This window comes from Protobothrops mucrosquamatus, unplaced genomic scaffold (genome assembly GCF_001527695.2).
Source record: "Protobothrops mucrosquamatus isolate PMUCROS unplaced genomic scaffold, P.Mucros_1.0 scaffold416, whole genome shotgun sequence".
Classification (NCBI taxonomy): Eukaryota; Metazoa; Chordata; class Lepidosauria; order Squamata; family Viperidae; genus Protobothrops; species Protobothrops mucrosquamatus.
Genome location: NW_015386745.1, coordinates 604,629 through 617,971, shown reverse-complemented (window position 1 = coordinate 617,971; position 13,343 = coordinate 604,629). Strand labels below are relative to the sequence as shown.

General features: G+C 35.1%; 1 protein-coding gene across 1 annotated transcript in view; it reads left to right on the top strand.

Moving 5' to 3' along the window:
- Positions 1–13,343, top strand: part of LOC114922577 (receptor-type tyrosine-protein phosphatase kappa-like) — a 219,853-nt gene that overhangs the window by 111,819 nt on the left and 94,691 nt on the right. The window contains exon 6 of the mRNA XM_029284186.1: positions 9,459–9,633. Coding sequence (XP_029140019.1) covers positions 9,459–9,633 — 175 coding nt within the window. The remainder of the gene's footprint in view (positions 1–9,458; positions 9,634–13,343) is intronic.

The following is a 13,343-nucleotide window of genomic DNA, read 5'->3' as shown; positions in this document are numbered from 1 at the left end:
TGTCCATCTCTGCACATGATAAAATTTTATACAGGATTTCTTCTTCCGTTGGAATTCCCTTATTCCTCCAGTTTTGAGCATAAACCAATCTGGAAGCCGTTAGGATGTGTAGCATCAAGTAGAGTATGCCTTTGTCATACTTCTGCGTTGTTATACCTAATAGGAAAAATTCTGGTTTTAACTCTACCACTCGCTCTAGTATTTCTTCCAACCATTCTTTAACCTTAGTCCAAAAATCACAAGCTCGCGTGCACTCCCACCACATATGATAGTACATACATACATACATACATACATACATACATACATACATACATACATTTTAATCATAGAAATTTTCCCCAACAGTGACAATTTTAATTTCTCCATTTTAACATGACCTTTTTAATTTCAGTCCATGTCTTAACATAATTAATTTGAAGTAATTTACAATTCATATTTACTATAGTAATACCCAATTATTTTACTTTTTTCTCAATCATAAAACCAGTTTTCTCCATCAGTTCTATTTCATCTTCAAATTTCAAAGTTTTGTTATCTTTGTATTTTGATTATTATTCTTGAAACCTGCTAAAATACCAAAGGCTTTAATTATCCTAATAATTGTTCTATTCCTGCTAGATTTCCTAAAATTAATATCAAAACATCCACAAATGCCCCTAATTTATAATTTTATTTTTAATCTTAACTTGATTTTCTGAGCTTGATTTATATCTCTATTCAATACTTGAAGGGAAATAAATGAACAAAAGTGGAAACAGTGGCCTTTCTTTTCTGAATCTTACAAGATTTTATTAGTTCTCCATTAACAATTGTGCTTTCTGAAAAGTATAAATCAATCTTACCCATTTAATAAAATTATCCTCAAGGTTCATATGTACCAGAGTGCTAAACAAACAAGCAAAAAATTTCTATTCAAAGTCTCAAAGGCCTTCTCTTCATCTAAGAATATAATACAGTTTGTTAGTCATTATGTTCCTCCAGACATTCCAAAATATTCAAAACATTTCTAATATTGTCTCAATGTAAAAATCTGCATTGATATTCATGAATAAAATCCTGTAAAATTATTTTCAACCTTTCAGCCAAAATCATGGCAAATTATTTGTAATCATTGTTCAATAAACATACTAGTCAATAGAACATTTTTTTCTTTCCCAGTCTGAGGAAAATGTTAGAGTTTTAGATAACAAAAGATTTGCCTGGAAGTAGTAATCAGAGATTTTTTTTAAAAAAAAAAGAATGGAAAATATTAGAACAGCTTGCTGCAAATTGAACTCAAGGTTTATTAATATGTTTAGCTTTACTGTGGTTAGATGTTCATTGATTTTTCTTTTGCTCTTCATTAAAATTATGAGAGATGTTGCCAACTACAACATTTGCAGCTTACAAAACAGATATTTTTAGCTAATGATAATAATGCTTCTAATTTCTTTATGAAATGCAGCTGCGTAAGGACATTCGCAGGTAATGCTAACCATATGATTTGGTTTTGACATAGCATAAAGTGTTATCCCAGGCCTTATCTTAGCATTACATATGAATCAAGTTATTGTGGGGTGATACATATGGTTAAAAAAGTTTGGTTTAGGATTATAGGAGAACACAGCAATTTATGTAATTATAGTAAGCAAATTAAGACATAATGTCCAGTGGTGGGATTAAAATATGTGAACAACCGGTTCTCTGTGTGAATGCCGCTTCTGGAAGCCCATTCTGGGCCTGGGCAACAAAAAATTAGGTACCGGTTCTGCCGAATTGGTGCGAACTGGCTGAATCCCACCACTGATAATGTCTGGTTTTGCCTGTCCTAGAAAAAAGCAGGGACTCTCCTATTCATTCATTCATTTAATGAATCATTTTTAAAAAGAAGTTTGAGTTTAGGTAGTTTGGAATTGGCTGTGTTTGTTAAGATCTTAAAAGGGGATGGCTTGATAACTGTTTACTTGAAATAGAAAATGAAGCGTATGAATAACTCTTTGAAATAGTCTGAAAAATAGTTTTAGCCCTAGGAGGGCAGTTTTCAGACTAAAATTCCTTTTTCCAGGCACGAACAACACAGAATTTTAACAAGACCAGTTAAAATAAAAGGCATAGAGTTATTAACATTTCATAACCCAAGTATTTCCCATTAGATATGATTTATCTCCTCAGCCATTAGGGCAGAACCATTCATAATTTCTTTTTAATGGCTTGACTGTAAATTGGCAAGGAGGTGGGTCTTTTGACCAATAATGGATGAGTCTTCAGGTATCTATTTACAAACTGTCTCCTGAATCCTAATCATTCTGAAAAGTGACCCCTAATACTTTAGCTAGCTAAATGAGGAGGCACTTCTAAGCTTGAGCAGGAAGTCTCCAACAGACTTACATATTTTACATTTTCTAGCCTTACACATTTCACTCCTACCATGTAATGAGAGGGACTCCATCTTGCGGAAGTGCATCTTTTCTTAAAAGAAAAAGAATACAAAGGCACAACCTAGTTGTTCCTCTGTAGCTTCAATACTGCCCCACCTCCTGTTTGAACTTTAATTACATAATTTCATTTACTTGACTTCTAAATGCCACCTTAGCCTCATACTCAAGAAAAAATAACAGGGCTGGAATATAGCAGTAGATGGTGTTGATTCAACTTAAATTTCACTTACATTCAATTCAGCAGAGCTGACTTTATTGCTTCCTGTGTTTTTAATTACTTTTCCCCTTAAGTCCCATTCAACATTGTAATTTAGTGGCAATTTCTGGATAGGTTGTAAGGATCACACACCTGGCTTTGAGAGGCCACTTGTGTCCCTGGTGCCTCAAGCCATGAAACTTAACATGCCTTGTTCCGTAAAGAGTATCGATTTTTTATCTTTCATCAGATTAAAGTCCACCAAGGCCCTGGCAGGTAAAGCATTTGATTTAGGCCTAAACTACTTGCTTTGATAAATCCCTAACCGATTCCTGCTGTGGTGTGAAATAGTTTAACAATGTCTTGCTTTCCATTTCTTAATTTTCCTCTCCCTGTTATAAAATTGTCTTGCAAAGCTCTATTCGGATTTTTTTTTTTTAACTTCCATGGCCTTGTAGGCAATTTATGTCTCCTCATGTTCTGTCTCATTGTAACAGAACAACCATGGTGACATATGATTCAGGGGACTGCTGCAGATGTGGTCCCCTCCAGACTCAATTCTGCAAATTAACTGGTGCTTAGAGCATGTCCAGCATTACATCATTCTTCAGCAGAAGCCTCGTTCTATTACAGTTCGGAAGATGAGAGTATTATATCCCACTGTTTTTTTTCTCCATTTTTTCTGATAGTGATTCCTCAAATAGCTTTCCTGCCCTTACACACAACTGTCTGATTAGAGATTTATTTTTGAAAATGTCTTAGTCTCACCATAACTAGAGGTTCTTGTCATGCTTCTGGTCTGTTTCACCATTCCACTTTACTAGTCTATTGAGTGTTTACAGCCTATACAACTTTGGCGATAGTTATGATTGTAACATAATAAAATTCTTTTTAAAAGAAATATAAGGTCCAAGAGGATAAGTGAGCTGGTCACTATATAGAAAGGTCATTATGACTGATTGAGAAACTAAAGATAATTCAGTTTGACTTGGATCAGGCATATGAAAAACCATTGTTTCTGACTACGTGAATGAACCTGCAATGGATCTTGGTGTGCCTAAATTCTCCCCTTCCTCTTCACTCCCCCCCCAAAGATGGTGGTGGTAAAGGAGAGCTTTTATTTCAGTTACGGTTTTCTTTGGCATTTGAACTCAGGTAACTATAGAATGCTTAAATTGTAATTACCGGGACCAAAATTTCAGATTTTATAGGAATTTTATTTGAAAATGAAAATCTTTTTCTTTCCTTTCTGATGAATGTGAAGGAAAAGTCACAAGCATTGCTGTTTTATGCCAGGAAAAGTTGAACTCTATAGAGATTTGTTTTTAAGTTAATTTGTACAACATTTCTATACCACCATTTGCTTACAGTGTGGAAAGCCTTACTACCTTTGGATGATTTAAGTTAATACTATGTTGAAATCTCTCTTCTAGTTTCCCCAAAAGTTTCTTCTTTTCATTTCAAACCTCTCCATCATGTTTCAGCTTCCTTGGTTACCTGAATTTTCTGAACTGCCCTATGTGTTCCCTTAGAATTTAACTGAGGTGTGAAAACTGGCTACTACTTATTGATTCAGAGGAGAGAGGATTGGGTGATGAAAGCAGGGATAGTTACACACGCCAGGGTGGGTTCAGAATTCAGGGCAAGATCCTTCAATGAGATTCAGGAGAATTTCATCAAAACTCTTGTTTTCTCTGGAAATCTCCCTTGAATGCCTGTTCTTTTCCATCAAATTGAATGTTAACTGTCATATAATTTGGAGAAAATTAAGAGAAACTTAAGAGAAAAGCTTTCAGTGCAGTTCTCTAGAACTTTTTCATTACTCCTCTACTGTAGTTTCCCTCCTCGTGTTACTGGATAAATGAAGAGAATATTTTCAAAGAACAAGAATAATTAGTTTTATAAAATAACCAAATAGATACTTTAGTGTCTTATTTTCACATTAGTTCTGGAAGTCATTCATTGCCTAAAAAATTGTACACATAGAGATTGCAGCTCAGTACATGTAATCCTCAACTTGCAACAGTTCGTTTAGTGACTGTTCAAAGTTACAATGGCACTGAAAAAAATGACTTATGACCATTTTTCGCAGTTATGATTATTGCAGCATCCCCACGGTCATGTGATCAAAATTCAGATGCTCAGCAACTAGTTCATATTTATGATGGTTGCCATGTCCCAGGGTCACGTGGTAAACTTTTGCTACCTTCTGATGAGCAAAATCACTGGGGGATGCCAAATTCACTTAACAAACAGATTACTAAATTAACAACTGCAATGATTCACTTAACAACAGTGGTAAGAAAAATTGTAAAATGAGGCAAATCTCACTTAACAAATGTCTCACTTAGCAACATACGTTTTGGGCTCAATTGTGGCCATAAGTTGAGGGCTACTTGTATAGCAAAGAAAAATGTATATCGTTATATACCAGTGATGGCGAACCTTTTAGAGACCGAGTGCCCAGACTCCAACACAAAACCCACTTATGTATTGTTGGGTGCTGAGTGGGCGTGGCCCATTGGGTGGGCGTGGCCCATTGGTTGGGCGTGGCTGCAGTGGTAATGGCAAACTGGGTGGGACTAAAAAGTTCAATCAATCAATTCCAACTTTGCGAGATCTTTTTTTTTTCCTGTGAGAAGTTGAAATTGACTGATTGAACCTTTTTTTTTTTTTTTGCACATGGCAGTGGAGGCCTAAAGCGAAAAGGTTTTATAAAACCCAGCTGAAGGCCTAGGACTGGGGCGACGGAATGCATGCCCACAGAGAGGGCTCTGTGTGCCATCTGTGGCACGCGTACCATAGGTTCGCCACCACGGTTATATACAATAGTTTTTGTAAACTCACAATAGTACAATGTCTTTCATGTGCTATATTGAATTAGCACTGGATACCAATGCTGCAATTTTATTCTTTATTTTAGTTTACTTGAGGTGTTTCCAGAAATTCAGTTTTGAGCATGTGAGTGCCTAGATTAAATTCTTCCTGTCACTCTGTATTCTGTCTTGTGAAGCTATTTCTGTCATTTAGTTTAGAAGAGAGCGTCTCTTTCATGAAAAAAAATACAATCATTTCCCCTGGCTGTTTCATTTGCAACTCCTCTGTAAGCCACATAAGCAATGTATATGTTCTCTGGGGATGCCTAAATGCTACTAACATTTGACTCTTTCAGTATGGCTTAGGGAAATTTACTAGTCATTTCTTCACTGATTACAAGGCCATAGGACAAATCATTGGTCAAACACAATGTGTTATGATTCCATTCTTGTTCCACTGATAAACCACTATGGTAGCTGTTAGTTTCCATGAAACTGACTAGCCACATGCAGGTTATTGCATCTGGTTTAATAACATGGGGTTCTCCTTTCCCACTTTTAAGCTGTAAGCTTGAAACACACCAGTCATCAATCAATCAATCAATCAATCAATCAATCAATCAATCACATTTTAAGTTATAGATAATAGCTAACATTTGACTTGCACATGAACTTTCTTTCCATCCTGACGTGAACGATCAAACCATGTACCATTATCGGAATAAACTAGTATTTCCTACAGTTTGAGTTGGTTTAATACTGTCCCTTGTTCGTTAATATCTTGGGATAAAGATGGTGCAAGTGATAGTAATGTTTCACATATTTATAATTAATGCTTTTAGAGTGTATCTGAATATACAACTATTTCTTATTCTTAGTTAAGTATTGATTTTCTCAGATTTCTCTGCCTTAGAAGACATTTCTGATATTTCTCCATAAATAAAATTTTCTATAAATGATTCCCCCCACCTCAATAACCTCTATGGTAGAAAAGGCTTTTCTTGATATTCCTCTGGCCAGCGGAATAATCATGCTGATGGGAAATATATATCTAGTTTGCTTTTAGTCACTCTTACGATCTTCTAATCCTTATGACTGGACTTTTTTAATCTGTATTTTAAAAATTACCTTATTCTAGTTTGCTGTTTTCATCAAACTATAAGTAATGTCATGAATGAAGGCAAATATATGTGTCCTAGGATAATGTTGCAGGATCCAATCTGGGTTGGTCACCAGGACCAGAGTTTTTGACTTCCAAGCTTAAGTAATGTAACAAATCTAGGCGTTCTAACATTAGCAGTCCCTCATTTCCTTCTCTCTATTCACAATGCAATTTTTTACGTCATGATAACATTGTTTTCCAAGTTGCCTTGCAATAGTTGTCAGTGAAGAATAAAGGAAATCCACAACACAATAATAAGCCATTATGTGTGTTATCATGTAAGACAATATTTATTGTGATTTTTATTATTGCCTGTTCACCGCCCTGAGTCCCGTAAGGGAGATAGGGCGGTATATAAATTTAAATAATTAATAAATAAATAAATAAATTAAATAAATAAGACAATACTAGGAAACCTGCAGACTGCTGAAGGTTGACAGCAAAACGATTGCATTATGGTAGTGCAATTTCATCACATTTGGGGAGTTTGTGTGGGTTTAAAAGTGGAAATAGAAGTGATTTGCCTTCCAGAAGCCGTTCACATAAATACTTTCAAACCATAGCATCCTCCCCTCCCCAGTCATAAGCACCCATAAAGAGACGGATTGAAATATAATCTTGTCATCTGTGGCAGTCCCATTGGAAATTTTATAAGATTTTGATATTATTGCAATTCAATTTCTGGTAACAATATAAGCTAAACATGTCTCCATGGAGAATGGAGACAATAACTATGTCAAAGACTGAAGAACAGTGAATAGACTGGTTCTTCAAAACCTTTCTGGATAAGGAGAGGATGGGGGATTGCCCACCTGTGCTCCAGATGGCTGTTCTCCATCAGGAGACAGTGGTCTCCCATAGGTTTCAGTGCCAGGAGAAAAATTGATCATCAAACTCATAACTGCAGCAGAACTTTTTAAAGGACACTAATCTCCTTCTAGTCATGTTCAGAACTTGCTTATTTAACTCTTAGGGTTATTAAAAATCTTCAGTATAACAAGTTTGAAAAGCCATCTGCTGAGTCTAACTTTATTTCTGAACATAATGAAACTGTAAGCTTAAGAATTTAAAGAATTTGAAATACATGAAAAAGATAAATGAATGTTTGAACCAATAAAACTATAAATCAGTGGTTCTCAACCTTTTTAATGCCGCGACCCCAACCGGTCGTAAGTCGAGGACTAAACCGGTCGTAAGTCGAGGACTACCCAACCGGTCTTAAGTCGAGGACTTTCCCTGCCCGGGAGTGCCGCGCATGCGTGGTTCCGCCCCCTGCGCCGGCCGAGGCGTAGCTGGCAAGTGGCAGAGACGGAGCAGGCCGACCACCAGCTGGCCCAGCCCAAGGGAGGTAAGGCACCTGCTGGAAAAGGGGAAAAAAATGGCAGACAGCCTTGCTTGGCGACCCCCGTGAAATGGTTGATCGACCCCAAATGGGGTCCCGACCCACAGGTTGAGAACCACTGCTATAAATGAATCAAGGAACCAGACAAATTTGGGATATTGAAACTTTTAGTATAAGGTTTTGGAACCAGCTAATTAAAATAAACAGCTTTTTGTGGGGACTAGAATCTTTTTGTTTGCTGTAAATCATAACAGAGATTAGAGACCTTATGAGTTAAATTGGACATTGGAAAAACAGAAAAACAGAATTACCTTTTATTGTGACTCAGATTAAGATTTACAAAAATGACAAAAACACTATAGTGCTTGAGACTTTCAAAGAATGGAGCTAAAAATTAATAGTCCTAGTATGAAATTCTGACAACCTTTTACAAATTTATGAGAAGTGGTATCTGTTTGTAACCTTATAGGTGGTGAACAACTACCAGATTTGTTTATTGTGATAATTATTGGAAATTACTTCTTTATATATTTCTTTTCTTTTTCTTTATTCCACTCTTTCCTTTTTCTTCTTTTTTATTTGCATATTTCACTCTTTCTTTTCACTTTGCTTTCTGTGTTTTATTACTTTGCATTAATATAATAGATACAGTTAAAGATAATATTTTGATAATTATAACCCAAATGATTTGATGTTACTGCCCAAATGTTTTGAAATTTCAGAAAGAAACACTGGCATCTTTTGAGACTTGCTGAACTTAAACTATCATTTTTGTTTTATTGTTAACAATAATTTCAATACAGATCAATACAAACATTTTCATTTAATTTGGGGTCAGCATGGATGCTATCAAGATGCTCAACATACACTGGAGGTCTTTAAAACTATCAAGAATACTGATCCACATAAAGGAAGCAATTCAGAATTGAATGTTCAAAAGAACTGATGTTTCAGAATCCATGACTTTTTTTGGCCTTTCTGAGGGGATTCTTTGATGTTCTGGCTGTTCTGCCAAATGTACCAAGATAAATTTTCATTCTGCAGCAACCCAACTTTCTTTCCTACAGTAATTCTGCTATTCTTTTCTTTAAAAAAGCATTGGGTTAGTCTTACTAGGTGTGAAATTGTGAAATTCCAAATTCTGAACAGGGGAGAAGTATGCTAATTGTTTATGTACAACACCACACTCACAGCCCCCAATCGCTACTCTTTTAGGAAAATATTTACTTTCACTCATTTATGTTGACATTCATAGCAATCTGGAACTGAAAATGATTAAAGTGCAGTTATTTATATGGTGTTTAATGCTTATCACTCTTAGAAAAGGCATATTTTAAAATGACAGAGGTAAACAAATATAATAGAAGCTCATGAGATGTTTTTTTCAAACATTGTGAAGTTATATTTTGATGAATGGAATTAACTATACAGTCATTTTTCTTTTAGTATTTTAGCTGTTCTGAGCAGATATATGATGTCAACATCATCCAGCCTTTTTAACATTGAGTTTTATTGTTTTCAGAGACGCAATGGAGAAGATATTCCAGTGGCCCAAACAAAAAACATAAATCACAGACGTTTTGCTGCTACCTTTAAACTTCAGGAAGTAACAAAAACAGATCAGGATTTATATCGCTGTGTTACTCAGTCTGAGAGAGGATCTGGAGTTTCCAACTTTGCTCAACTTATTGTTCGAGGTAAGGGTTTCTTAGATTTCTCTGACATGAGCCCTTTATATTTTTACCATTAATTTATATTCCATCAGAAGCTCAAAGGAACTCCTCTCATTTTTTCTCCAAGCCAACCCTCTAAAATAGGTTGGGCTGAGACAGAGCAATGGGCCCAAACAACCAATAAGCTTCAATGGAGTAGTAAATCATGCTATTATAAACATCACAGTTATATAGATGATTCTTACATTGGGTTATAGATAAAAATCAATGGAAAATAATTGCTACATGTACCCTTTATTTTAAATTCTGCCTCTAAAATCCTGGGAGTATGAGTTCATAGCCAGAGGATGTAGAGTGTGAGGCTTACTATATTATTTCAAAAGCAATACCTAGTAAAAGTGTTTTCTTGTTTGTTTCGTTAACCATCAAACAAGCCTCATTAGTCAAAAACATACCCCGGGGAGAAAGCTTCTCCAGTATTAAAACTGTGCTGAAAATTAAGTACACTGACAGGACCTATATCTTAATGGCACTTTAACACTAATGTCGTGTTCCATGGGCACAAAAGATGGTAATTTTAAAGGAAATTTTTGGGCCAGTGGTATGAATTGCCTTTAATAAAAGCTGGCATAGTATTGCCCATAGTAAAAAATGACCGGGGGTAAGAGTTTATTAGTGCATTCCTTTCTAAACCCAAAGTGACAGGGCACGCTTAAGGACTTTCTATTGCTATTTGGAACAAATAAAAATTTCAATGCTAAATTCACATACTGACGAATCTTGATCTATGTGATCCCTCAACTGTAGGGGAAAAAAAATGATGATACGATGAAATACAATTTATTTTGTCATGTCTTGAGTATTGCTTCTATATCATTTTGACTAATGAGACTATCTTCAACTTGCAGAAGACAAATCTTGACACTTCTAGGCTTTAATGAATGTGAGATGAATAAGACCGGCTGTTGATAAACTAGATTAAAATTGGCTCTGTTCTATTGCCAGGAATAAATGTTCAAAAGATATGGTTTACTTACTACTTAATATTTGTAAGCCAGCAGAAAGATAGAAAATGAACAGGGTAAAATATTAAAATGAAAAGACATAATTGAAAGAAAAATCAGTTTATATATTTTTATAAAAAATATCAGTATATATTTTTACATGTATAACTGAGAAATTATAAGTGTCAGGAAACAAAGGTGGCAAATTTATATATAATGTATGTTTCTTGCTATTGTCCATTTCAGTAGTAGCTCTTAAGAAGTGAAGTCCATCAGAAAATGGTGGAGTAAAAATCAAACTTTAGTTTCATGTACAATATTACACATTAAATTATGTCCTTTTAATTTTTTTCACAAAGTTGTCAAATGCTGTAGGAAATTGCATCTTCATAGTCGAACTGATCGATTGATTGAATTTATAGCCTGCTATAACTCCTGGAACTCAAGGGAGTTTATAAGAGGATCTCCATTGATTTCATTCTTACAATATTAAAGATAGGCTATTGTTGAAGTAGGATAAGCTAAGAAAGAGTGACTGGCCCAAAGTAATTCAGTGAGCCCCATCCCGTGGTTGATGGTGGCCTAGAATCTGGGCCTCCCCCTTGTAGTCCCAGCCATTAATCACTACTGCATGCTGGCTCTCTCTGATATGTTTCCTAAAAATGTTCTATTCAATAAAACAGTGGTAACAGTGGTACAAATTGTGAATTAAATTCTTGAGTATTGATGAACCGATGTCAGGTACCACCTTTTCCCCAAGATATTTTTTTCTTATTAATAAAACTCATGATTGAAAAAATAATATTTCTTTACTTATTTACATATTTTTATTTTTTCATATTTTTCATTACATTTTAAGCACTATTTTTATAAGACTAATTTTTAAATAAAATCAGTGTGCATTTTAAAATTAACCCTACAGCTTTTAGTAACAGATGTTGATGTTTTTGGAAAACCATGGAAATGATGAGGAATAGAGGCAGTGTTATTTCTAACATTTGTGAAGAAAACATCCAATATTATACCGTATGAATAATTAAATTATTCACAAGTTTATAAAAAAGGCAAAAATATAAAATTGAATTTGTGTTTTATTTATGTACTTAAGGAAATGTTTTTGGTTAAGTGTTCCTGTTCTTTATCTGTCACTGTTGTTATTTAGTCAAGTATCAAAAGACAGGCTCTAGGAACAATTATCTAATTCAGATCTATGAGTCTGGGTCTACTTTCTCTAATTGCAATATTCACAATGTATGATAGTAAACACATTTCTAAATTATCAAAAGATGGATGGTCTTCTTCCAAATGCTCTGTGATAATAGCAGATACACTAGTAATTATTCTATACTTTGTACCTGGCTCAATAGTTGTAACTGTGAGAGGGATCTTGGAGTCCTAGTGGACAATCACTTAAATATGAGCTAGCAGTATGCTGCAGCTGCCAAAAAAGCCAACACAGTGCTAGGCTGCATTAACAGAGGGATAGAATCAAGATCACGTGAACTATTAATACCACTTTACAATGCCTTAGTAAGGCCACACTTGGAATACTGCATCCAGTTTTGGGTGCCACAATGGAAAAAGATGTTGAGACTCTAAAAAGAGTGCAGAGAAGAGCAACAAAGATGATTAGGGGACTGGAGGCTAAATCATATAAAGAACAGTTGCTGGAATTGGGTATGTCTAGTTTAATGAAGAGAAGGACGAGGGGTGACATGATAGCAGTGTTCCAATATCTCAGGGGTTACTACAAAGAAGAGGGAGTTAAGCTATTCTCCAAAGCACCTAAAGGCAACACAAGAAGCAATGGATGAAAACTAATCAAGGAGAGAAGCAACCTAAAACTAAGGAGAAAATTCCTTACAGTTAGAACAATCAGTGGAACAACTTGCCTCCAGAAGTTATGAATGCTCCAACACTAGAAGTTTTAAAGAAGAGATTGGACAACCATTTGTCTGAAATGGTATAGGATTGGAGTAGAAGATCTCCAAAGTCTCTTCCAACTCTGTTATTCTGTTATTCGCAGCAATGGCAGAAACATCTGGGACAGATATTAATAATAAAACTATTTCCACTCAATTCTATCTTATTGTTTGGTCACAAAAATAATTCCCAAATGGAGAGGTTATTTTAATAATTCTCGCAAATAAAGAATGCATTATCTCAGGCTCAGTTTCTTGTCTTTTCTAGAGTTAAAAAGAGTTTGGATCCTGATATCTCTGCACATTTAATCAACTGCAGAAAGAGGTTTGTCACCCACAGTGACCTGATATTAGACATATTTTTGAGTTCATCATCCCAGATATTATTTTAAAATCTAAAATACATATGTCCTCATTGAAGGCTTTCATGAAAAGAATCTTATGTTTTAAAACAGAAATCCCGGATTTATCTCAAAATAGGATGCAGTTCTTAATTAGCCCTTCAAAGACTTTTCTTTTGTTAATATTGTATAAAAAGAAATCCTTGGCCAGAAATATAGAATCAGAATATTCTGTTATAATGAGTTCAGAAGGGAGGTTTTCATAATATTTGATTCTTGTCTGCCATTCACTGATGAGTACAAGAGAAAAATCTTCCAAGTCTGACATTTCTCAAGATTGTCCTGGATTGCTGAGAAGAGATTGGATGATAAGATTGGTTGCCCAATGCTTGGTAACAGCAGAAAGCAGAAGCCATTTGGAATTCAGCCTAGATATGAAAAAAAATGCAAGATGTCAGTGAAGCCAT